At 39.3% G+C, this 27,708-nt stretch overlaps 1 protein-coding gene across 2 annotated transcripts; it reads right to left on the reverse strand.

Annotated features, from left to right (window-relative positions):
- Positions 1-158: 158 nt before the first annotated feature.
- On the reverse strand, positions 159-27,480 carry nckap1l (NCK associated protein 1 like). 2 transcript variants are annotated; one of them, XM_086041535.1, is made up of 32 exons: positions 27,462-27,480; positions 25,934-26,081; positions 23,596-23,706; positions 23,423-23,515; positions 22,940-22,996; positions 21,917-22,059; positions 21,738-21,828; positions 20,927-21,064; positions 18,875-18,923; positions 18,602-18,758; positions 18,064-18,120; positions 17,894-17,990; positions 17,449-17,558; positions 17,211-17,343; positions 17,051-17,132; positions 16,327-16,385; positions 15,366-15,511; positions 15,161-15,293; positions 14,902-15,021; positions 14,690-14,829; positions 13,864-13,995; positions 12,241-12,459; positions 11,803-11,933; positions 10,065-10,162; positions 8,488-8,581; positions 8,086-8,168; positions 7,105-7,185; positions 5,763-5,856; positions 5,551-5,667; positions 3,149-3,258; positions 2,145-2,225; positions 159-501 (listed from the first exon to the last, which is right to left on the reverse strand). In XM_086041535.1, exons 2-32 carry the CDS (start codon positions 26,021-26,023, stop codon positions 385-387), a joined length of 3,363 nt encoding a protein of 1,120 aa, XP_085897661.1. In that variant the 5' UTR covers positions 26,024-26,081; positions 27,462-27,480; the 3' UTR covers positions 159-384. The 2 variants fall into 2 exon arrangements, with proteins under 2 accessions (XP_085897661.1, XP_085897660.1); XM_086041534.1 differs by having other exon boundaries at positions 5,763-5,883.
- Positions 27,481-27,708: the final 228 nt, after the last annotated feature.

Consider the following 27,708-nt stretch of genomic DNA (forward strand, 5'->3'; position numbering starts at 1 on the left):
TATTAGTCATTTTTACTGTGTACACTACAGTCTGTGTAATGAACCTCAAGTCATTTTAGTTTGGTGAAATTGGGCAGATGAAGTAGGCGGTAGGACGGCTGGAAACAGATGAGGAACACATGTTGACTCGGGGCCCAAGAAAAGAAAAGCAAACTAAATATAATTAAGATCTTTATTCATGGAAGGATTGAAAGAATAATACACACGGGCATCAACGACTTTCCAGTCGGAAAAGTGCAGCGTTTGCACTGAGAGCTTGTTACAGAATACACTTGAACGACCAGGGGATTTAGTATGGACATTTTGCAAGAAGGTGAACAAAATCATAAATCCTGCCATTCAAACATATTTATTGTAAGTTTTACAATGAAAGTCGGTATGTTTTCACCCAAGGGTGATGATGATGGACTTGTACACTTCTCTGTAGGCATTCCGGAGCAGAACGTACGGGAAGCAGCTCTCCAGCATGTCTTGACTCAAGAACGCAGACTCCTCCACAATCTAAATAATGGAGTTGATGGATCACAAGTTAGGACGTCAGATAGGATTAGCCTAATTTCCAATATGCTGTATTGTTTGGTTCAGATATGTTTGCATTACTATTATTAATTTTTTTTCATGTGTTGCGAGTAGCAAAAGTTGCGGAAGGTACTAAGAATTGTACTCTACAGAGAGTCAGGACATTTACACGTTAGCACAACATGATACAACACTGCGTGATGACGAGTCCTTTTACAGTTTTTTTTTAGAACGTATCTAAAAGCAATACTTGAGAAAAATGTTCCCCCCCAAAAAATCGGTAAATTCACTGATGCGGAACTGTATGGTGATTGACTTTACCTTTGTTTTTGTACAAAAAACTAGAAAAATGTCAATCTTCAATTTAAATGAACACAGAAACTGTATTTTATCTCTTCATAAAAATATGCATGATATTTCATTCTGATATTAATATTTTATATTATAACATCATCCCCCCAATTTTGCAAACATAAGTATAAATGACATGTAATTTCGTAAAATTATAATATTTGATTTACATAATGAAAAAAAACTATTAAATTAAATATAGGCGGTCCTCAGTTTACGAACGAGTTCTGTTCCTATAGGTTGGCGACGTAACCTGAATTTCTGCGTGAATCCGAATCATCACATTAATAGCCCCTAAGTTTCTATATAAATATCCTTTGTTCGTCGGTGTCTCGCCTTTCTCCGACCTTTTGATGATATCCAGCTTCGTTTCCATCGTAATTGCTTTCCTCTTGGCTGGACCAGCATCGCCAGAAGATCCTGCTTTCTTTTTTACACACACACACTATGGGGCTGGAGACAAAATGGCGGACGAAACCCGGGCATCGTAAAGTCGAAATGATGTAGGTCGCGTACCGTGTAGCCGGAGGACCGCCTGTATGAAATTCGAATTTTACTGTCTTTTTTTTTTTTTTTTTGCAACATGATCATAAACCTGCAGTAAAAATGATATATTTTGCCATAAAAATGCTGTATAATTTGCCCAGTTTTAAAGCTTAGGTACATGTACAGTGTGTAATTTAGGAAACAAAATATATAATCACTAATTAAATGAAATTAAACACTTATTTGAAACGATTTATGAAAAAAAAAGAATTCAATCCATTATATTAATATATTGTTACTATTATTTTTTTAAGCAACATAATGTTATAATTTGCCATGATACTGCAATTGATTTTTGCCCAATTTCAGTGCACATGTATTTCATATAAAACAATCTATATGTTAGTTATCTACTAGTTATGTTGCATTTTCCCCATGCAAATTCCTTCAAATTTAACTTAATAAGGCATTCAAATGGAACATTAGGAATAAATGAAATGATTATTACATTTACTGCTAAATGTAAAAAACAATGTATTCGTTGAATTTAGTCCCACTAATTTCATCCAATTTCATTTTATAGAAATGGAACAGAACATTTTATTTAATGGGACAGAACCATACTGCTTGGTGGAAGCTGCACTTTTTAAGTTTGTAAATGGTCAAATTCCTCTCATTTTATTTGTGCCCGTTGGTCGGCGTTTTGAATTGAATTGAAGCCCAATCAGGAAGTGGAGTCAAACCGTACGGCAAAGCATTTACCGATAGTGGAAACGGTGTGAGTTTACCATGTGCAGGAGCAGGTAGATGGCCTCTCTGTTTTTGCTCTCCACGTTTTGTCCCAGCTGAAGCAGGGCAGAGGACGCCAGCTGTGTGTTTGTTGAGGGGAAGGAAACAAACACGTTCAAGCACTAAAAGTTGTTAATTTGCCTATTGATTTTGAACAATCAACCACAAGGCTGAGGTTCAACCTCAAATGGAGGAATGTTATTTCTCAATTCCCCATTGGTCTTGATTCAGAAGAACCCAAGTGATTTTTGAACAACCACAAAATGGTGAGATTAAATGGTGGCATGCTAATCCTCACCTTTTGTACTGATAACCGGATCTTCTAAAAAGTACCAGAGATTGTTCACGGCCTTTTCAAAACATGATTACGAATTTGATTTTGAGTGCAAGAGGACAAGAATGCTAAATGCTGATTTTGTGTGATCAGCCACAAAATGGCTGCAGTTTAATTCCGAATGCAGATGTTATTACTCTTGCCTCTAGCGATCATAATTTCAAACCAATCTTCTGAAAAATCCCAGAGATTATTTGTGGCCTCATCCAAGCAAAAGCACTGTTAATTATGAGTCAAAGCAAGAGCTCAGTTGATTTTGAATGATCAATGCAGCCACAAATGGCGACACGCAATTTCGCTGATCTGTTCTGACCCCATCTTTTTAAAACTATCGGAATATTCGTGGCCTTGTCAAAGCAAGATTGCTCCTGCGTTTGAGTTCAAGCAAGAGCTCTATTGATTTTGAATGATCAACCACAAAATGGCTGAGGTTTATACAACTCCCAGTTTCTGTTCGAGACCAGTCTCCTAAAAAGTGCCTGGAATTATTTGTGACTTCATCAAAGTAAGACTAAGTAAGATTCGCCGCCACCCTCCATGCCCCCGTCATCATTCTACCGGTTGCAATTTTACAGATTTTCCACCCGGATAATTCGTGATTGGTTCCAAAAGCAAACTTGATTTCAGATGGAAATAAAAAGCCTTGGACAGGTTTGGTGGAGCACTGACCAGGAGAAACTCTTTGAGATGCTGCTCAATGTTCTTGCTCTGCACCGTCAACATGGCGGCAGCCACGTCGTTGATGGCCAGGGCCAAACAGTGGATGTTGTTGTTGTGGCCTGATGGAAACAAGAATGCAACGAATAACATGAATATGAGCGTGCGAGTGCTTGTGTGTGTTAGTGTGAGCCAACCGCATGTGTGAAGCGGGGGGGGGGGGGGGTGATCCCATGAGTGTGGGTGAGTGCATGAGTGAACTGTGAGTGTGTGAGCGTGAGTGCATGACGTACAGTAAGCGGAACCCAAAAGAGGATGTTTTTGTGGGCCGTCAATTAGCGCAACTCTGTTAACGACCCGTTAAGTTTAAGAGGAAGCATGCCTGCACATTTCCTGCCAGCTCGGTGGCTTTCGGAGCTCGGCAATGGAAAGTGGAGGCAAAGTAGATAACGTGGCGCGCTTTGATAGCGCCATTAACGCGGGCTTGGCGGCAAATAGTTTGGGGTCAAGACAGGCCAGCAGCAGCGACTGTATCGATGCACGTCAGTAAACAAAAAGTTTCAACACAAAACACGTGTTTCGCATTAGGCTCAGACATACTTGAGAGTGGAAAGTATGACACGCTTGCTGTTCTCAGGGTGGGTTGACTTGTTTATGCACACACTCCAGGACATGGATGTTAGGCTAGGTTCACACCGCAGGCAAATGTGACGCAGATCGCATTTTTTTGCCCGACTGCGACCTGTATCTGATTTTTTTATGACAGTCTGAATGGCTCAAATCAGATTTTTTTCAAATGCGACCTGGGCCACTCTCATACGTGGTCCTAGATCGGATGCGTATTGGATCTTTTGCAATGTGAACGCAGTCTGAACCTGCAGGTCACATTTATCCAGAGCCCAAAATGCGTGGAGGGTAGTGTTGTCAAAAGTATCGATACTTATCAAAGTATCCGTTACATGCCCTATCCGAATACGATATTAATATGTCATGGTATCGATACTATGGTGCGCGTGCCCGCAGTGCGCACTCTGCAAGCAGCGCAACCTCCCGGGCAGACTAGCCTACGGTAGTTAGGAGAGTACGGATGCCAAGATTAGCCCACCAGACACGATAGCGTCGACGTAAACCTCCCTTTCCTAGCAGCACGGTGGTGATGAACGAGCATCTAAAAAGGAAGCACGTTGTGGCTGATGCCCGCTTTCATTTCTGATATAAAGACAGTCATTTCTGGAAGCTAGCTGTAGTTAGTCCACACAGGCTACCGTGTGTGTCTGAAGGATCACCGCACACATGTCCTGTTGTGGTACGCTAACATATTGTAGTGCCTACTGAGGATTATGGAGGCATTAGTCAGCAAACTCTCGTTTACTAAAAACCAAAACATAGTTCACATCGAACAGCAAGAACATGTGCTACCACACAATATTCGCCTGTTTTCCAGTGTATATTGTATATAGTGTTTTGTGTTAATTTATTTAATTCACTTCTTATATTATGGCTATTTTGTTATTATATGTAAAGTGCTTTGTTACAGCTCTAGCTGTTGTGAAATGCGCTATACAAATAAAATTGTATTCTATTGTATTGTATAATTTTCCCATTTTTATTTAGCTAAATAACGTAACACGACCATTTATTTTAACGAAATGTTTGTTTTTAAGTGAGGAAAAAATCATAATTTTATTCTTTATTTTTTCATTTTCTAAAGCGGAAGTCAACGCAAACATATTTTTTTCAAGAATATGTTTTATGCAAACCCACTAGTTGAAACAGGGCATTCTGATAAATATTGCATTTGTGGAATAAGTGTTAATCCACTCGTTTTTAGCCATTTCAGGGGGCGGCCATTTTGTCTTCTGTCGACTGAAAATGACATCACAACTGCTCACAACGACCAATCACGGCTCAGATTCAGAAACGGGTCAGCCGTGATTGGTCGTTGTGAGCAATTGTGATATCATTTTCGGTCGACAGAGGACAAAATGGCCGCCCCCAGAGATGGCTAAAAACCAGTGCATTTTGCTGCTTATGTTATATTCCACAAACGCAAAATCAATCAGAATGCCGTGTTTCAACTAGTGCGACTTCTGGGAACACATCCTTGAAAAAAAGATGTTTGGGGGAAAAAGTGGGGAAAAGTTGTAATTTTCTCCTTACTATGTAGCTAAATATTACAACCCTACCTATAAGCCTCACTCTTGGACGTCATTCTCCTCTTACCTTTAGCATGGTGGTTACTGGTACTTTATTATGACATCAGCTAGAAAGCATTTGATTGCTGGCTGAACTCTGATGATGTAGGTGCACCTATTGAATGTTTTTGTTCATTATGGCTGATGAATGTCAAGTTGAGGGTTGTGTGAACACTTGATCTTGTCAGGCTGTCGCCATTAGATGTAACAGATGCGCACCTCCATGCTCTCGACTGTAGCGAGAGTTGGGGTCCAGGGCCAAGTTCGGCAGGGACACTGCAATGAAGACCAGCAGCAAGCACGACAGCTTGTACTCCTCTTCTATGGACGTGCTATCTGTTGATATTTTTGTTTGTTTGTTTTTCGAAAACATTCATCCAGTTAAAACAATGTTGTGGCATCATTGCTATCACGTTGATTTTTACGGTCACCTGTCTGCGTGCTTCTGATAGCGGAGACAAGCGCGGGGTCCACATCGCAGCTCATTCCCGCAGCGGAGGCTAACTCGAACACGCTAAGTGTCACCTGGAAACAGTCCACACTCCAGATAAACTATAATGTGAAACAAAAATATGTTACAACAAGCCATGTGACATTACTCTCTTTTTATTGGTGGCAGAAGTGTAAACAGGAAGAAGTTTTAACCTAGAGAGTGTATTTGCAAATTCACCTATTTGCATCTTTTTCCCCTGTGGAAGCTCGTCTATACGCTGAAAATGTCACCATTCGTATTTTTACGAGTATTAAGTCAGAATATTACTAGACAAAAGCTGTAACATGGCAAGGTTAAAGTGAGAGGTTCCAAGCGAAGTTCAATTTTTTTTTTTTTAGGGGAAATATGTTGCATTGTTCAAAGTTAGGTCCAATGTTACCAATTACTTGATCAGAACAAGTTACACACAACTATGGCATTTCATTCGGAAAAGGAAAAAAAACTCAGATGGCCTCAAACAGCAAAAGCCCCTTCAAAGGCATTGCATGAAAGCAATTGTACTGTATGGCGAGAGTTTACATGGTAGAGGACAACATGAAAACTGGCCGTAGGTCAAGTACATTAGTCTAACCTAATTTTGTTTGTTTGTTTGCGGACACATGCTAATAATGATTATTTTTCCCATGGAGGGATAATCACACTTTTTTTTATTTTTTTTGTCCCTGATGATGTGCACATTTCACATGTTGTTCATCTTGTAATTGTAACCGTACTGAGACCACTGGATTTCTCACAATAACCTAAACAAGGAGAAACAAACGTTTGATTACACCACAGTTTGATTAAAGCGAACTTAAGGGTGAACGTTGATGTTGCCCTACTTGCACTGACATGGTGTTTCCACTGATGTGGTCTCTCTCACGGCGGGAGGAGGGTGGTGGGATGCGGCGGGGTGGGGGGCTGCTGACGTCTTTGGGGTTATCCTGGTCTGAGCTGTGGCACGGCCGTCATGCCTCACTCAGGGGCCAGACGTAAGCAAAAGTGGGGGGGCATGGGCCTCAGCGTGTCATGTTCACATAAGAGTGCTCCGCCGGGAGATAAAGAATTTAATTTGGTCGGTAACGGCGGGCACACATTTGTTGTTCCCCCTCCAGAACGTCCACACTGTCCTCTCATTTAAACAAACACACCACATGCTTTATTCTACTTTTTAACCTTTTGACTAAATTCCCCATTGGCTGTCAAGTAAATACACAGCGATAAATGTCAATACATGCTACAAATGTTCCACTTGGGAACTGTTTCCATGAGGTAATGAATGTGAGGAGCCATATTGGTACCTTGATGTCCGTGTCAGGTGATATGCAGTCCTTCAGGCATTCAATGGGCCCCATCAGGAAAGGGCAGTGCTTCTGCATCACCTGTAGTGTGTGTGTGTGTGTGTGTGTGTGTGTGTGTGAGACACATTCAGAGCCAAAAGTTAGGGGAATAAATATTCTTATTTTTCTTTTTGTTGGTGTTGAAATGATCAAATAAATTGATGTATCTCACGCCCCACCCAAATCACAATATGAAATACAAATAAAACATTTTAGTTTTAGTATGATTATTTTAATTAAATGTAGATATTTTTATAAATTCCCCCCAAATAGTTGAAAAGAACATTTATGAGTTTTTTATTTTATATTATCATTTTATATTTAAATAAATCATAGAAAATACTCATGTCTTCCTACAGTAGACATTCTATTGAATCTATAAAATAAATACAGTAAAGTACAGTGTTGAACTTTTAACAAGTACATAAAAATATGTTCTATTATTCAACAAATAATGTTGCAAACAAAGCAAATTACTTTTTAAGAAATAATATAAAATACAGCAAAAACAATGTACTTGATTTGAAAAATAATGTACGCTGATATTAATCTATCGAATACCAAGTAGTAATACCAATTGCCGGTAATGAAAATAATCATATTTATCTTTTACAGCAGCAGGAACAAAAGTGGGATCTTCCCCAAGTAGACATATTGTACTATCCATTCTCCCATGCATACTCTATAGCACTTAAACTAGTATCAAATGAAATAAATAAAATGTATAATGTAAAATGTATGTAAAATACAATTACATAATTTTACTTTAAATTACAAATAAAATACAATACTCTATTTAACAAATAATATTAAAGAAAATATGTTCCTGCGTTAACATATGATGTTGTAGAATTCTTTTTGCGCATTTCTCACTCTGTATAGCATTATTTAGCGGTTCTGCTGACTGGTGATGATCTTAAACAACGTCTTGTTAAGCGTCACCTCTTTGAGGCACTCCTGGGCCATGGATCTGAAGGACAGAATCACTCCGATGATGGTCATTCTCTTCAGCAGGTTATCTCCTCCTAGTGTTATTAAAACACATCTTGGCAAACTTGTTTGATTTTTGTAATGGGAATGTACCATGTGATCAGATAAGGTCTTGTGACTTTGTGAAGCAGCATGGGACTCAATTCTTAAGGTTATCCTCGTACGCACGGTTCCAAGTAAACAATTGTATGTTTGCGGCCACGAGGCAGTGCGTCAGTGCTTGTAACTTCGTCCTTGTTTCCCAGTGCAGAAAGACACGCTTGGATGGGTTTGATGTAGAAGAACCCCACAAACAAAGGGACTGTGAGCCCACTTTAGGTTGGTGTCATAGTGATGCTCCACCAAATTGCTCACCTGTCAGCCTCCTCTTGAGATTGGCCATGTCCTCTGCCTTATCAAAGTTGTTCCTCATCTGCACCAGGACGTCCATGTTCTCCATCACCAGTTTCTAATGATAGTAGTACGTGGATTAACATTGTCGTTAATATGTGGCACACAATATTTATTTTAGTAATAAAAACAAAAGTAAAAATATTAACACCACTACTAGTATTACGACTACTACTACTACTACTACAACTAATAATAATAGTAATAGACTTGTGGTAGTTGATCGATGAAAGCGCTAACACAAGCGTGTTTAAAGTGACAGATGGACCAGCCGGTAGGCCATTATTATTTGATCCGGCTTGACGAAAATGTGGATAGACGGACTGCGGAAGGGTACCCAGGCTGCAGACGGATGACGATAACCGGATTGGCAATTTTTAGTAAAATGCCCACCTCTGACTATCTATTTCATAGAAAGAATAATGATACAGTATTACAATAAGCATTGCTTTTATTGTTATTCTCATGTTTATGATTATCATAGATTCTATTCAATGTATACCAACAAATCGCTGCACGATATTTGCTATATTAGGCACACTTGCACTACAATAAATACATTTTTAAAAATAAAATCTGTAATTATCATAATCACCAGTCTCATCATCATTATTCTTCTTCTTCTTCTTCTTCTTATTATTATTATTATTATTATCACCACCATAGAGCATACAACACTACTCGCAGGAATATATTCTTTATCCTCTGTGGAAAACAACTGCTATTACTTAATCTTAGCTGTGATGGTCTTCTGTGTTTTATCATCCAATTTATGTACTATTATGTTTGTATGCATTATGCCAGCCCGCTGTGGCCATGGCACACACACCAGCAGGAGCAGCTCAGTGGCTATAGAATTATAACTGTTATTATAGTTGGGATAAGTGGTTCAGACAATGGATGGGCGGATGGATTATATGATGCAGAAACTGTTGAATTGTTTAAATTCAAGTGAATGACTACTGAGTGCTATTTTTCTTGTAAAAGTATGTTGCAAACATTTTTGTTGGTGTTTTTCAGGCACAGGAATGTTTTGATGGCATTTCCATTCATTTCAATCATGAAAAATGATGTGGCATCACTGTAGCTTTAAAACAATTTATGTGATGTTGTGTAGATGTTGGACATATCGTCGGGCCGGAACCTCCTATGTATATAAATTTCACGTTTTAAAAAAAATCTATATTGGTAAGTCCACACATGTGGCCGTTATTTTTTATTTTTTTTAAACCAATTTGTGACCAATTTAAAGTGTTGAAAATGGCTTGCTCTTTTTGACAATACAAGGTTGATGGTTGAACAAACAAGATATTTTTTGGGTCTCCTGAAAAATGACGATTTTGGAGGTATGAGGATTCCGCCTGACGCCAGCTATACATGTGTATGTGTCATCTTCCACGCCCCTTATCCTGTACAGGGTCGCGACTCGCGTGGAAGGTGCTGGAGCCTACCCCAGGTGACTATGGGCGAAAAGCTGATTACACCCTTGACTGGTCGCAGGGCAGCCAGCCAAATGTGTTAATGTGATTCCATTTCGGTACCTTGAGCTCACTGACTTGCGAGGTGACGTGCCACATGAGGTTCTCGCTCAGGAACTTGATGCCGTATGCGCCCAGCAGCTCGGCCAGCGCTCGCAACTCTGTTTACAACATCATCTTGGTATCACAGTCACATCACGATCCATCAATATAGATATTTGACAAAAGGACTTGTGCGTGTTTAACATTGGAGGAGGTGGTTCATGGACTGAGTGCCAATGAATCACTTGAGGTAGGTGCATACAGTGCAGTAAAAACTAAAATATACACATAGAGAGGGGGAGTGTGTTCTATGCGTGTGTGTGTGAGTAGCTCAAGGTGTGTGTATGTGTGTGTGATGGTGATTACTCGAGAGAGAGGTCATCCACAGTTCTGCAATACTTGAGTGGGTGGTAGTATATATTCATGCTGGAGCTAGTAGGTGCTTACTTAGTGGGTGAACAGCTCAAAGTCTTCAAAACTGACTTTTTTAATCATCTCCATTATATTGCTATTCACCTCACCATATTCTCTTTAAAATTATTGAATGAATGATTTTGTGCGTGTTGAAAGTTTGCAATGTGTTCATATTAATTTCAAGGGGATTATGGAGGAGTATCTAAAAGGATCATCCAGCCGGGATGGTCCATTTTTCAATAACAAACTCAGTTTATGACTTGTGTTTGTTTTTTTTTAATCAGGAAAATGATATAAACTGGCATTTTCAATTTTATCAATTTGTTTGGAGAAATCATTACAAAACTGGCACCTTGAATAACTCCTCCTGGTAATGAGCAATATGGCCACGCCCCCTCCCCTCCCTCCATGTCTTGGTGTGAGTCGCGACGGGGACCAGCCACAATTTGTCCATTAAAGTCATTGTAAATACATTGCTAATAATGTCCTAACAATGAGAACCAACCGGACCGAAAAATGTATGTCGACATCTCTACTTATAGACCAACTTCAACCTCTGAAAAAATGACAAAACGCCTTTCCATGCATGACTTAACAGAGAATGAGGAAAATGCAGCTGGAAAAAGAACATGAATATAGTTAGGATATGTATGCTATGAACGAGATTGTATACAAAAAAATTACAAGATTAAAGTTGGAGTATTACCAGAAAAAAAATCATAACTAGTAGTGGTCAAATTAGCCAATTAAGACTTAGAGCAAGCGCCACTCATTTGCAATCTTGACGCAGAGGCGGGATCATCTTTTGAGAGGGAGTCTCAGAGTCTCCCGTGTGTTTTCTAACACCACAAAAAGTTGCTAAATTTGTTGCTAATCGCTTTTTGTTTTTTTAAATAGATGCTAGAGGTGTTGGAAACGTTCCTAAATATAGTAAGTTACTAAATTAGCAACACAGAGTAGCCTCTCACTTCTTCGCAACAGCCTAGCTCCACCCTCAATCGTCATGGTAACCAACCTTTGTATTTGCATGCCGTAATTCTTTCACCTTTGTGTATTTTGGCTGAAGAATGTATGAGACCTTTTATTTAGAGAGCTGGTAATTGTTTTACACTGCGAAAAAAGGCATATCGTGCTTCGATAAACTGTGAAAAAATATGATTGCGACAGTTGGTGGTTTTCACCACCATTTCCACTCGCTGCAACCATGACGACTAAACCACAGTGTTGCCTAAAATCTAAAAAGGCATAATAAATGTGGTCCGGTTCCTCATTTCTTCAAGAAATGAGCGTTGATCGCCTTAATTAATGCTAGAGTTACACATTGTGATTAAATTACAAGGCTAACCTGAGATGTCCGAGAACTCTTCGGCTTGGATGGCGGGATTGTTGTCAGAAATTTGATTGACGAAACACTGCATGGCCGGACAGTGCAAGACTAGTGAGTTGCTGGCCAGGCGTAGCAGACTCTCCAGGTACCTGCGGAGTGCAATCCAACAGGGAGCACAAGGGAGAATCGAAATCAAAATTAAATATAATGTTGAAATGTAAGGGAATAAATTAAAAAATGCTTAAACAACAAAGTCATTATACTGTGCGAAAACTGTCTGAGATTTTATTCAGATTTATTCTAAGAATAAAGCCAAGTATGACAAGATTAAACATTGCAATGATAAAGTTGCCAAATTTCGACGGTGGTAATTTTGATAGATTAAAGTGCAAATATACTTTTCAGTCAATGTCTGTGATTGAGCGGCTGTTCTTTAATGGGCACGTTTGGATGTACCAGTTGGTGTAGAGGTTGGTGAGGGTGGTTGCCCCTCTGGAGTCGAGAGGCTGCGTCTGCTGCAGCAGGACGTTCTTCAGCAGCCGCGCCACGTCAATGTTGACGTAGTTGGGGAGGGTCTGCAGGTTGGTGGCATACGCCGTTACCCTCGCCAGTAGCTCTGTGGGCCGGGCGATCTCCTGGGTGCTCTGGTTGTAATTGGCCATTCTCACGATGATCCTGGACAAACGCGTTCAACTCCCGTCACTGAGCACCAGGTGAGGGTGCACACATGGTAGCAGAAAATGTCTCAAATGGGCCATGGTAGCGTTAGCATGATGTGATTTTGTCAAGATCCTTGACCTTAGAAAAAAATGTATGGAAAAAAAAGATTAGACTGTTCAAAGTCAACATTTTTTCCTAATTTGTCGAGGAAAAAAGTTCTAATCATACTAGAATAATCTTGTTTTGTGACAAAATTAAAAAAAAATTGAAACAATTATTTTGAGAAAATAAGTATTACATTCCCCCCCAAAAAAAAAAAAAAATTGTTTTTACCCCTAGAATTATTAATTACTAATTAATTATGATATAGGGCTGTCAAAAGATTAATCGCGATTAATCGCAAATGCAGACTTTTACATAGTTTAATTTAAAAAGTTACTTGACAGCTCATTGGAGCTGTCAAATCCAAATCCAAAATAATTTGCACACTTTGCACAACCAAATTCAAATTCCACATTTGTTGTACATCTTTGGTGTATCGTTCAACTGTTGTATTTTACAGGAAAAGAATCGTATTCAAGGATCAAAGAAAGCTATTAGAATAGTCTTTGAATTGAAATAATTGAAATATACCTTTTTCCACATTAATTCCTAGATTTTACTCAAGTAAATAACGCTTCAAAGCTTCGTAAAAAATTTTGTTGAAAAATGCAATTAATCGCAATTAATCTTTTGACAGCACTAGTATATATATATATATATATATATATATATATATATATATATATATATATATATATATATATATATATATATATATATATATATATATATATATATATATATATATATATATACACATATATATAAAATATTGGACGATTAATCAGTTATCGTAATTCTTTCATTCTTTTTTAGGGGTAAAATTAGACTACTACTACTTTCTCAAAAATGTTCTACTTTTTTACTTGCTAGATTGCAATTTGATTGTCATAATACAATTGTTTTTTTCTCTTCACTCAATCCTCTATGACTCTCCTTGACTGGCCCAGATTGATTTTTAATTTTTATTATTATTATCTTTTTTTTTAGTTAGAGGTGCAAATCACAATGAGCGTTCTGTTACTCAAGGGTGCTAGTTTTAGGGTGACGGGAGAGATAATCATCAGCTCAAAGGAGGGAGATTAAGCAGCGCACACGCACATGAAAAACATTAAGGTTGCCCCGGTGCCAGGCGCTAATCTAAATAACATTTAGCACTGGAATGACGCAAAGCAAAGCAGTGACTTGACTGATTGCCTCCAAGTGGCTGCATGGAGATAGTTAAACAGGACACATAAAATCGCATTCAAATTCACTAAGGGACTTCAGTAAAGCTTGAGGGCTCACTTCCCCACCCCCTTTTCCCACTGGCCCTACTCAGAGAGGCGTGCCTCCAGATGGGAAGAGAGGAACTCGGTGGGAACAACGATGTGCTCGTAGACCAGCAAGTTGCTGCACAGGCTGTAGGAGGAGCAGATCTCGGTCAGCATCAGATGCATCTTGTCCATGCTAGGGGAGACAGAAATAGAGGATGCAAGTGTTTAAGACAAATACTCGGGTGGGTGATGTGCAAGTGGCACATGAAGGTCACAAATGTGCCGGAGCAATGGAAAAGGGAGGCAGGCAGACACACGCACATCATGTTTAGTATCTGCGCGCTGAAAGGAACATTAGTAATAAAGTAAATAGTGTTGACACTTTATAAGAAATATGCTTTGATATCACATGGAAAACCATATAAGAAAATTAAATAAATCATTACGAGAATAAAGCTAAAAATAGTGTGACAGTAAATAAAAAAAAAACAATGTCGTATACAAACATTAAGAATAAAATATTGTGAGGGAAAAGTCAAGAGAATCAATTTGTGCCATTGCAAAGAAGGTTCAGAGTGTGATTGGAAAGTCAATATATTTCAAGAGTGAATTTCCCAAAATTCAAGAATAAAGTTAATATGCAGTATTATGAGAATACATTTCAGAATAAATTGTGGTATGGCAAAATTTGCCAGTGGTGGTTTTGTGCAAGTATCATTCATTTGCATTCTGGATGCCGAGGGGTGAATATCTTTGAAGGGAGGCACATATACTCCAGAAGTCTCTTAAAGCACCCCCACCAACCCCAAAAAATAAAAAATTCATAATAAGTAGACATTCAAAGTACTTTGTGTCGTAAAATGGAGCTAGTGAAGAGAAAATCTGACTTGGTTGTTATGGTGCGGTCCTTTCTCAGGCTTTCAGCTCCTGCTTTTTCCTTCTGGACTTCTCCTTTCTTGGGCACGGCTTTCTTTTGCTTCCTGTAGCGAGCTGCGCTGATCGCTTCAGAACACTGTTTGGGCAGCAACTAGAGGTGGGGGCAGTTACATTTATTATACGTCGTATGCAATACACTACTGTATGTGTAGTGGACTTCGACCTGGTCATTGAGGTTGCACTGCTCAGCACATATCTCCAACATGATCGTGCTGGTCTGCTTGGCGATCTGCTCCAGGAAGGTCACACACAAGCGTAGACTCATTTTCTCTATTGCCTCCTCCTGGGCAAACAAAAAACAACAGCATGGTTCGAATACAGTGGAACTGACTAGTTTTTACACTATGTACCACTTCAAAAATGGAGTAAGTCAAGTGTTAGTCTGAATCTGAATTAGTGCAGTTGATGAAGTGAACACTGACCTCTTCAGGGCACAGAGGGTGCCCACACCAGTGGAAATTGGAGCAGACACTAGGGAAGGCCATGAGGTATCTTTTCATAGTCATCTCATCGCTGCTCTGGCAAAACATCTTCTCAAACAGTCGTGGATAGAAACTATTCAACGGATCAATGCTCACAGTCAGAGTAGAAAAGCAAACGATTGATTGATAAACACGAAAAACTAACCAGAGAATTGACACGTCCGACGTTTCCCGCAGGAGTTCTTCTGTAGCGTCCACCATCTTGGTGTGGAACTGGATCATGTTCATCACCTTTGCCAAGTCCGGGTAGTCCTTGATCGGCAGAGGCGCCTTGTTCACACTTGTGTAAGCCTACGACATGAAGAACGCAATGCTGTCATCATGTATTGGCATCATGTATTATGCTGTACTCATAAAACGTTTGGGATATTCCGATTTCGGGTGACCATAAAACGCTGTTCTCTAGCAAGGAGCTGTATGACTAAATTTACAATGTGTTTGATCCATGAATCGATTAATACATTTCTAAGGACGTCCGCTTTTATGTCTTTCTGTGACTCTTCCAGTCTCTCTGTATCGATTGCAACCTGCCAAAGCCTCGTAACCCGTACTCGGTTGATAACTGTCTGATGAAAATGACTGCTTATACCAATTCGAATTGGATTGGTCCAAGAATGCCTCAAGTTGCCGGTTGTGATTTTTGCAGTTTAGCAGTCCGTTGGAGCAGCGTTTCCCCACCAGGGAGGTACGCAAGCACTCTGTAGTGTACATTTAATTATTTTTTTCCAAGATGAGTAAATATTTTTAGTCATTTCATAAACCTGTCAATAAATTGTGTGCACTACATTTTTTTTCCCTGGGGAAAGAAGTGTTTTAAAGTTATAAATAACAAAGGCATGTTTTCATATACACTGTTTTGATATAATTTTTTTTGCCACATTTTACATATTTCCAAGGCATCATACTATTTACTTTTATGTTTAACTTGGGCTAAATAGAAGATAATGCATGGTTGAAACTGAACAGTTGGGCATATTTAGAGAAATCAAATTAAGTTCACTCGTAAAGGTTATAGTGCATTTTGGGTTCATTCTGAAATTTCACCCAAAAGCAGAATACCCCTAACTTTATGTGAGTCGTGTACACTACAGTATGTCCGTGCATACCTGCAATCTCAGCCAGTCCAATCTCACAGCCCTGAAATCAAACTCCTCTTTGCTCTCAACTGAAATGAAATGAAAAGCATCACAGTGATTCAAAGTGCAGCTTGCCAACCCCTGCCAAGTGCTATGACAAGAGGAATTGCGCTGTTAAGTTACGTGGCGCAGTGTTTCCCAACCTTTAGTGAGCCAAGGCACATTTTTCACATTAGAAAAATCGCAAAACAAAGCTGTAATGGAATGTATTTATAATTGAATAATGATGATATTGTCACAATTTACTCACGAGTGTACTTACTCTGGGTCTGTTTAGTTGAACACAAATCTACCATTTTGTGGTATGAATGGCAACAGGTGGATACGCAGGTTAATGTTACCTTCTGCCATCAGTGGATGTGCATTTAATTGTCCCGGCTGTTCATTAAACATTGCTGACATACACATGAACAGAGGTGCATTATTTGTATAAAATACATGTAATTGCATTATTTCCTGTGGCACAGTGGTTTGGGGCAACGTGCCCCAAAATAAAAATAATAATATTAATAGTAAAAACTGCTAAGCAAAATTAATTTCAATTGCGTAATCCTTGCCATGTAAATCATTTGTGTTTGTCTGGTGGATTTCCAATTAGAGATTTTTTTTAATTTATGTATTTATTTATTTTTTATCAAAGGGGGATCTTGGACATTTTGCCAATCAAACTAAGACTGCCACGGACTGTAATTACCTTGTTTCACCGAGAGCACAGAAAGGGTTGAAACGAAAGAACTCAGCAGAACAGATTCCTCTTCCGGACACACGTGCATGTTCTGTGAAGGACAGGGACAATGGGGAGAGTTACGGACGAAGCATTGAGTCCAAATGCCATGCTGCGCACGTTCAAGTACCTGTATTGTGTCATTGAGAACCAAGGCATCAAACTGAGCCAGGTACTGAATGTGGTAACGCTGCACAACGTAGTGGTACTTTCTTACAAGTCCTTTCAGTTTCTCCATGTGAAAGAGCAGCTCTGCCATCTGACTTGAAAAACACCACATGGCCTTTTATTTTAAACATGTCCACAAATCAAGTCCTCTGAAAACAATTGCTCGGGAGCAGTGTTTGTTGAGGTTTGGAACCACCTACTTGTCAATATAGTCCTCGGGTGTTTTTATTTTGGGCATGTTCTCAGAGTGTCGCACGAGCCACTGGACCTCATCACGGGAGAAGGACAGGGCCATGAAGACAAACAGAGCCTTGGGGGATTTCATTCAACGAAAAATATTAGGGTATACTTTAGGTTTCTGAAATCTCCATCACATGGAAACACTTTGACAATTCTGTGCTTCCAACTTTGTGGGAACGGTTTGGCAAGAGCCCTTTTCTGTGGTAGCATGAACGTGTCAGAGCAAAATAGCATCCATCCACTCATCCACGAGGTTTGTGGGGAAGAACTTGAAAAATCAGACTTTTAACCTCATCAGACACTTTACGGGTAAAATACAACATACAGTAAGTCATGGGGTGAATACAAATAATCTTCCATAGGTTTTCCATAGAGGAAGTGGACCTTTATTCAGATGCTTTTTACCTTTGGCCCCAGCAGTCCTGGTTCATCCTCCAGAACTGTTACCAACTCCTTCAAGGCTCCTCGGAGGAAGTGTCTTCTCTCACGATGCAGAGCCCCGCTGTTAATAACACACTTCTAAAGTAACCATCCGTATTTTTTTGACATGACTGGCACAAATTCAAGCGTCCTACCCGTTGGCTATGGCGTGGTCACGGCACTCCTTGATGTCTGCAACTCGCTTGCTATACCTGATCAAGATGGAATTACTTGAAACAATCATGTAATTGAGCTCTACATGTGAGTTTAATTTCTCCGTAATCACATGCGTAATGCAAGACATTGGTATCTCAAATCATATCAAATCTTTCCCGACTGAAATGAATGGAAATGTAATTAATCCCTTCCAGCCTCCCAACAAAACAACAACGCAAATTTGGAACGTGGTTTTAATTGGAAAAATAGCACTGCATAATAATATATTTTATAAGAATACACAGTAATCAACATATTCAAATAGAATAATGAGAATTAAACACTTTTGCCACATTTTTGCTAAATTTAATGAGCATTGAGCTGCTCCTTTGACTGTGCATGCCTTGGGCACCTGGTCCTCCAGTAAATGTATCTAATGTACTTTATGGGGGACCCCAGTAGGTATAAAGAGGCCTTTCACATTTAAGTGGGGGAAGAACGTAGTAGTATATGTTTGCCGAAGAGGAGCTTCCATACCCTTTGATGCCGTCAAAGAGGTCCTCCGAGACTTTGTGTATGCTGAGCAACTCGTCTCTGGTGACCGTGACGTATATGCCGCTCCGCAGAGCCATTTTCCACAGCTCCTGGGAGGACGGGTTGCTATTCAGGCTGCTGTGGCACAAGAGGAAGCCGACTGGGGGACAAAGAGTGGAGTGTTTCAACCAATTTACCCCCCCAAACTGTATTTTTTTTAATTCACCAAGAAAATGACACTAATTGGAGTCATTCTTAAGTGGGACGGGCACTTACTGATGATCCAGCGCTCCATTACTTCCAAAGATAGATATTCACATGCCATCTGTCGAAGGGAAGGACATCAGGATTATTAACTGCCAACCGTGATGGATTGCAATAGGCTTCCAAACAATGCAACATGCATACAAAAGCAAAGTAAAAGCAGGGTTATCCGACTGTGTTGTGCCAACTTGCCATTCGGTTCAATTTGGGGTGGTTCAACCCCAAAAGCAATTTTTGCACACACTCTCTTCACCAGATATTTTCAGAAGTGTCTTGTTATTGTATTTTATCGAAAGATAAAGAGCTGCCTGGAGGTCCATGCAGACAAGTGGTTCTTATGGGAGAAAGCTCCCGATCTTCAGAGAGAGAAATGTTGCCTAAAAATAACGGTAACAGAAAACCAAGATTTAATGAGGTGTGAAGGACGAGACATGCCCACAGCCGTAGGTGCAAGTGGGGTGAACAATCTAGACATGATTTACATGAGTGGTGGAGAAAAGTGTCAGGCGCATAGTCGGGAAAACGGTTTTTATTTACTTTACGTTACTATTAATTTTTTCTCATCTTTGTAAAAAAAGGCTAACCGTAACCTTTCCCGAAGCAAGTGTTATTTGCTGTGCTAATTCTTTGCATTCATGAGTCATCCATTATTGTACATGAGGTGCGCTGTACTTACTAAAGACCAGAGCTGGGCATCGTCTATCCGTCTATAACTTCTAGGCGGTATTTCCGTCCGACCCACGTGGTTCCAGTCCGTTCCTCTTTGGCGCCAGCCAATTGGCGTTGAGAACATAATTTTCACGTCACACGCAGGTGCCGCAGACACATCGCCAAATAAAGAAAAAAAAAATAAAATAAAAACAAAAGACACACACTCACACACATGGTGTGGCGATCGGTGAAATAAAAACAAAAGGGGGCACATGTCATTGCGTCTGTGGGACCGCAAGGTACACAACATTGTTTTATTTTTAAATTTTTCTTTGTTTGGCTGCGTGTCAGGAGTGGGGCACCTGCGTGTGACGTGGTAGCGGTCAAGTCAGTTTTCGACGCCGTTTGGCTGACTCGGACAGACCGGGCGGGTCTGACTCAAAGACGGGAACTCAAAGATGGACTAAATCATAGACGAATGCCCAGCTCTGCTTTTATGGCATTGCTAAAACAGCAAATATAATGGTGGCCTAAGACTTTTTGCAGAGTACTGCATAGGGATGTAACGATTCATCGAAAAATCTATTTAAAATGCTTAAAATATGCATCAAAGTAAAGAGTAAAAGAATCGATTCACAATGCCAGGTTGATACAATATTAATGTAGATGTTCGAAGTAAAATTTTGATCTTGTACATTTATTTATTTTCATGTTTAGTTCTGGCTCTAGCAAAACAATGATAAGACAAAAATGTAGTTAAACAGGCAAAATTTGTTCATTTTCAATTTTTTTAGTAAAGTTACAAAAGTTACTGTTTGTAACACGGACCAAATGCAGATGTTAAAATAACTATTATATTACTATATAATATCTATTGGTTATAAAATCAGTCATTAATTTTGTTTAAAAAAATGATATAAAACAAATTGAAGACGGGAACTGAAAATTGACAATCGAATCAAAGTGAGTGAATCATTACATCCCTAGTACTATACCTACCGACCTACAGGTACTTACCTACAGTAACCACCAATCCTGCCTTCCACCTACCTGCCTACCTAAAGTACTTATCTACAGTATCTAACTACCTACAGTAACTACCTACAGTTCTTATCTACCTTCTTTCAGTACTTTCCTTGTTACCTAGCTAAACCATCTACCTAACTACAGTACCCACAACACCTTTCTATTACCAACCCATCTATTCGCAGTACTTACCCAGCTACCTATCTACAGTGTCTAGTCTACCGACCTGCCGTGTCTACAATACCAACCTACTTACAGACCTATCTACCCACATGCATTACCTAACTACCTGCCTACCTACTGTGCCTACTTACCTTCCTACCTACCTCCCCACACATTCATCCACACATCATGGAGCAATAAAATAGAAATGGGTAACAGACTTACAGTGTCACAGCAGGCCGGGTCCAACATGGTGGCCGAAGCATTGAGCAGGCTGAGCAGCTGGGCACTCCGCCACTGTTCCACTGGCAGGTTCCGGCGCGGGTAGATCATCCTCAGAGACAGCAGAGCAGCCGTCACCGACTAGAGCCAAAGACAAGGCAAAGATGACGTTACGAACCTCCCAAAAAATACCGTGAACTCCCCTTCATCACGGGCGATACGTTCCAGACATATCCCAATGTTTTTAAATAGTTTTACTAGTCTCGCTCTGTTTAAACATATTGAAAACTCACTTTTTAAACTAGAATTGCAAGCACAACGTGTGGAAAATGCCTGATGTATCGTAGTGTCTGTGTGGTGGACGAGCCTTTAGGAGGCAGGGTCTGGTGGGGTGGTGTGTGATGTCGGCAAGCCTGCATGTGTTACGGGGTCGGTGTGCATGCTTTTTGTGTTTTATTGGTCCCCCAGCATTTAATAATTGGCTGAAATGTGCATTGTGACTGTCTCTCCTTCTCACATGCATTGGCATTACAGTATGTGTACAGTTGTACACAAGGACCGAGCAAGTTTAATTCTCATTAACCAAAACTAACCAAATACGGGTAGTGAAAATCTGTGCGTATTTGATAACTCCCCCTTAAAAGGTTTATAATTGACCACGATGCCAAAAAATGGCAGCAAAGCAGTAAATCAAGCTCCTTAACTGACCTCAACATTGTTCCTTGGGAACCACAATGTCACAAGATGGCGCCAAATCAATATTATCATATTATACAGGACTTTGGCCTGAGCACACAAAGACAGCGAATGAAACCTTAGTATGAGGGCCAAACTCCTCGGTGAGCTTCTTCCACGGATGCTCGTACTCCACAAACATCTGGCTGAGCCGCGGGTAAGTGGGGTCACTGCGGCATGCAATTAGGCGTGTGAGAAGAAGATGAAGTGGGTGATGCGTTATGATGATGTCTCATTTTATATATGAGGTTGTCATACCTGCTTCCTTTGGTCATCTCATGAGCGCAGTTGAACATACCCACGAGAGCCTTCTTCTCATCGATGCGCGCAAGCGTGACGATTACAGAGGTATATGTGATGATCAGGTCCAAGTAGCTCTTGGTGAAGTCAAAGTTTATGGCCTAGGATACAAAATTTCAACTCATCTGTCAGTCTCAAGCGGGGCACGCGCATACTGAAAAATGGCCCAAATTCGAGTATTTTTTTTTCTCCTTTCCGATCAAAGTCAGCAGGGGCCAGATTGTCAGACGTCTGTAAATATTCGGAGTATTACCCAATAGTCAAGCACCTTGGCTTGGATTTTTAAAAAAAGGGGAAAAAAAAAAGAAACGCCACCCCACTATGTACGGCTGTTTCAACAATTTTTTAAAATGAAAATATTTATGATGAAATAAAAACTGTTATGAAATGTATGTAGATCGATGTTTAGATAATAGATACACAGGATAAATAGCATCTCTTTAATGATGAGTAGAGTTATCTTGCTCATGTGGAATGTCAACATAGTGACGGATTTCCGGTCTGGGGTACACAAATCTTAACCCAATGCTTCTTGTTCTAAGTTGAACAAAGCGCAGAAGCTCTTCTTCAAAGCAATAGGCCCCAGGTGGGGCACAACTTTGCAACGCCTCAAGGTGGCCAACATCACATGTATGCACTTAACACTTAAGAGACTTCAATAAAGTTAAAAACATGAAAATAAAAAGCATGTCAACTTCAGGCCATGTCAACTAAATCTCCGTAGCTCCATGGTTATTTTTGCAGTCGGTGTTTTCTGTTGCTGTAAAGTTTGTGTGCTTATTTTAAACTGTCGGTGCGAGTAAATGAAAAGAGTAGGATTATCTTTCACAATTCAAATGTAATGTAATAATTTAGTCAAAAAGATAATTTAATGATGTTTTTAATGATATTCATGTTTCCCTGTTTCAGTACTGTGTAACTGTGGGGAGTGTTAAGAGTGAATTCTCTTCGCTGATCTGCTCGGAAAATAATCGTACTTACAATGTCGAAGAAGCACTGGCTGGCATCTATGGTGTTCAGTAACTCATAGACGTGGTCCTGAATCAGAGAAATATTGGAGAATTCATTTGATTAGAATCAAACAATGGATGCCAACAAAGCAATAACACACACGTCACTTGTCACTGACTTCCTACGCACAACACCGACCACACAGATGATTTCATCACCCAAAAAGAAATTGCATGAATCCATCACCAGGAGTGAGTTATCATCATAAATGCAGACGATGCCTCGACCTCCATCATGCAAATGCTTGCTGAAGTGTGGCAAAGTACCCCTAACTAAACCCCAAGAAAATTTAAAAATCAACTATATTCTATGTCAAACTAAACCACTCTATATGCAAATGTAATTTCCCATAAAGATTATATGGGAGGAAACAGAGAGAGGGTAATAAAAACATGTTGGTCTATGGCATTTTAAATACATTTGTGTCATTTGGTGACTTTAATTTGCAATTACCCTGAACTCTATGACGTCCAGAAAGGAGTCATAGTAGCTTGTTGTGGCTTCCATCACTTCAGACTTTTGTCGCTGGATGCTGGTCAGACTTTGCTGTGATGAGGAAATTGTCATTTCTTAGGAGCAAAGTAATACTGTGTCGTAATCAGGAAAGACAACTGCAGAATACTTACAACGGTTCCGCGAAAGTCAATGTTAGGGAATTTCTTGTTAATATATTTAATGGCAGGCTCCATGGTCTTGTCTGTAAGAATGGGTGGCCGCTGCTTGACATCTGCACAGATCTGCACCACAGATGGAAAGAAATTGGATTTCACTTTATTATTATTAATTATCCAGGAAAATATGCGTCATAAGTCAAACAAAAGCCAGGTGTTCAAAGCCTTATCGTACAGCGTCATGTCATGATAGCTATATAACAAAAACATTTTACTTATTGTCCCAGCTACTCAGGATATTTATTTCCATTATATACACAAATGAATTGTACCAAACAAATGCTAACATAAATAGCCAAATGTTTAGAAACTAGTGAATAGCATGAAAAGCTTGCCAGCTATCCACCTGTCCTCTCAGGGCATTGAACTGATCGTAACTGGACTGTTCGGTGGACACTTTGGCTCTCATTTGAGTCAACTTTATCAGTTTGTGCTGAAAGACTACTTAAGACTAGCTAGTCTTCAGTTCATGCTGAAAGACTAGCTAAGGCTTGAGACTAGCTAAGGCTTGAGACTAGCTCGTCTTTCAGCAGGAACGGATGAAGCTTTTATTGCGTTTTCCCCAGGTACTCTGGGGAAATATTTCCTCCTATTCCAAGAGAGAATGTGTGCACGCAAGCACAGGGAGAACACACAAACCTCACACAGTAAGGCTGGAGCCAAGATTCAAATTCACTCAGGAGGACCTTTCAACTGTGAGGCAGACGTGTGACCCACAATGACACGTTGCTGCCAAGCTTACTATTTCACCACCAACAATATTGACTAGTGGCACTTTGATGATGGTTTATTCATACCAGAAAATCTGGTGAACACCTTCAGGTGACAGTATCGTCCGACAAACCTGTTCCCTCTCATGTCTTCTTTACAGGCTGAGTGTTTTTACTCTATTTGAGTTTTATTATACAATTTCTGCATAATGCTTGTATGGTAGTTTCTTAAAGTATTGCATCCCCAAGGTTTTATAATTGTGATACCTTGAGCATGGAGCTAACTTTACATTATTTCTGATGGGGAAACTTGTTTTCCAATGAGAAAAAACGATATTGACCATCATCACCATCAGGTCCAATGTTGGAAAAATATATTATCTGTTGAGAGTGAATAATAATGATTCCGCCTCTCCTTTCCGATAGCAACTCACAGGTGACCTTGAGCAAGGTAGCGAGCATCCAACCAATTATGCCAGCAGCGTGTAAAATGATGTGTTACGGAAAATAATTATTTAGCAAGCACCAGCATAACATTTTTGTTGTTTATTGTAGCCAGCGCAACCTGCTTTTGAACAAAGAACCTTTCACTGAAGATCCTCTGAGGTCAGAACAAGATGACCCTGACTGGCACAGAAGTACCCCTGTTTCATTTTTTGCACTACTGTCTATAGCAACTTCCTGTTCCTGGCTGCAGAGAATCTTCCGATATCTATTTTCATTTGCACACATTTCAAATTTGCATGCACACTGTGTCTCATTACTGGGCAGAACGGCAGACTAGTTTCCTAGCCTCCTCCCGGAATCCGAATGTTTGCTTGTTCATTTCATTGAAAACTTAATTGTTCACAGTTGTGAGTGTGTTTGTTTGTTGTCTTGTGTGTGCCCTGCGATTGACTGGGCACCAGTCAAGGGTGTACCCCACCTCTCTCGCCTGACATGAAAGAAGTTTGGTGTGAACGTGAGAGTGATTGGTTGATGGTCTATAATATATACACCACAATTAAGTGGTGACCTGTCCAGGGTGTTTCCCACATCTCTCACCTAAAGTCAGCTTAGGTAGACTCCAGCTCACCCGCGATCCTAATGAGGGCAAGTCCTCTCGAAAATGGATCTCATTACTTGGCTATTTTTGACTTTTTTTTTTTTTTTTTTTTTTACAGTTTCAGACTAACTGAACTTGATGACTGACAGCTCGAGCCCACTTCCTGGTTGCACTTCCTCTTTGTTTGGGTGCATTGGGGGAAGACAGCAAGCACACTAAAGGCAACAAACGGCAGATACTTTTGTTTTGGTTCACTTGCAATGACCTTAGAAGTGTAGTCGGATTTCATAAGGTGAATCTTATAATTCACGAAATTATCTATTTTTAGATCATTTATTTACATAGATTCCAGAAGTTCAACACACAAAATAATTTTGAATTTGACTTCATGTACTTCATGTAATCTGTTGTGCAAAATGTAAATATATATAGCACATTATTCAATTAGATTTAATGTGCATCTCTGAATAGATTGTGAATGTGACTCAAGTTCCTTGTTTCTTGTCTTTGGTTCAGACTCTTTTAATTCTGTGCTCACCTTCTTGATGTAATTCATGCGTATCAGCACCCCGTTCCCCCTCTCATTCAGGATGGTGAGCTTTTCCGCTAGTTTCTGATGGTTCTCCATGGTCCGCCCCAGCTTCTCCGTTAATACCACTCAAGCCTCGGCCTCCGGTACACGGGCCCTCAGAAACAAGTGAGCGCACCCGAGGCGTCACCCCTGCCGTTGGGTCACATGGGGCTTGTGGTTGTGGGTGGAGTTTGGACTTGTTGGGGTGAGTTTGTTACAATAATCTGTATGATGAAAGGATGTATCAAACATTCCATATGTAGAAATATTTAAAAAGAAAATACATTACTGTGCCCTGTCATGACTTGTAGCTTTACTACAACCGTACGGTCATATTAATACAATTTGAGTAATCTGTTTTATTTTAGTGTTCTTTAATAGGATATGTCATGATATTTAAAAGTATAATTTTCCACTTTTTCATAAATGTATCAATTTATATTTCTGATACTTTTCTTTGCATCTGAAATAAGACTTTGAACTTTTTTTTTTAGTTTCATCGTAAAAGGTTTTCCAAAACACTAAAATAACACACTACTATATAAAGTAATAAAAAATAATACAATGATAAAATACATTTAAAATAAAATAATATAGAATAGATAACAAATAAATAAAACAAAATAACAAAATAATAGAAATTATTACTATTATCATTATTACTCTTATTATTATTATTAATATTATTATTACTACTATTATTCGCAGAACTATCTTTTTTTTACATTTTATTAATGTTTAGCTTTTTCCATCCACCCATCCATCCATCCATCCATCCATCCATCCATCCATCCATCCATTATCCGATCCGCTAATGCATCATAAAAAGAAAACATTTAAAATCCTTGTTCTACCACAAGGTGGGGTAATTTACCAACTTAAGATGACTAAAGTGAGAACTAAGTACAATTACAGTATGTCTCAAGTGATTGACACAACTTTGCTTATAAAGTAAATGCCACAAAGAAAGGGTTTTGTTTTGATGAACCAATTTCATACTGGTTCAAGTCCCCTTATTATACAACGTTTTGATCTATCTATCTATCTATCTATCTATCTATCTATCTATCTATCTATCTATCTATCTATCTATCTATCTATCTATCTATATATATATATATATATATATATATATATATATATATATATATATATATATATATATATATATATATATATATATATATATATATATACAGACAATATTCATAATAAATACTGACAAGGAGTCCCTCCGGGATTTAACAAGTACAGTTTTCTTGCTAATAACATAAAGTAGTCTGTAATGCACTGTTAGCACAGCTAGCTCCTAAAGGTTTAGCTGTGCCTAGATTTTGGCTTTGTGACAATTTAACACGTTTTTACTGACAAAAGGCCCACACCCACAATGACCCACTATAATGTTAACAGCACATCATTGAAGTTTATTGAAAATTGAACTTGAAATTCATTAATTTTTTTTATCATTATTATTATTTTACAGCTTGGGACATACCTGTAACACTTTTGTCCTGAGAAGACATACCATAGAGCCAATATTTGCTCTTAAGTAGTGTAAGTTGGGGATCCAAATTTGAAAAATACACACTATGACATTTTGCCACATCATCATGATGTAGGAAGACTGGGGCTTGATGTCACACTTTTTGCACTTTTATATATTCATTGAAATCAATACATCATATATAAACAAAATGTGTACCAGATGAAAGAGCACATTCTCATGTACTGTATATATATCT

The sequence above is a fragment of the Filicampus tigris genome, chromosome 9, assembly GCF_054856515.1.
Source record: "Filicampus tigris isolate MCC_2025a chromosome 9, RoL_Ftig_1.0, whole genome shotgun sequence".
NCBI lineage: Eukaryota > Metazoa > Chordata > Actinopteri > Syngnathiformes > Syngnathidae > Filicampus > Filicampus tigris.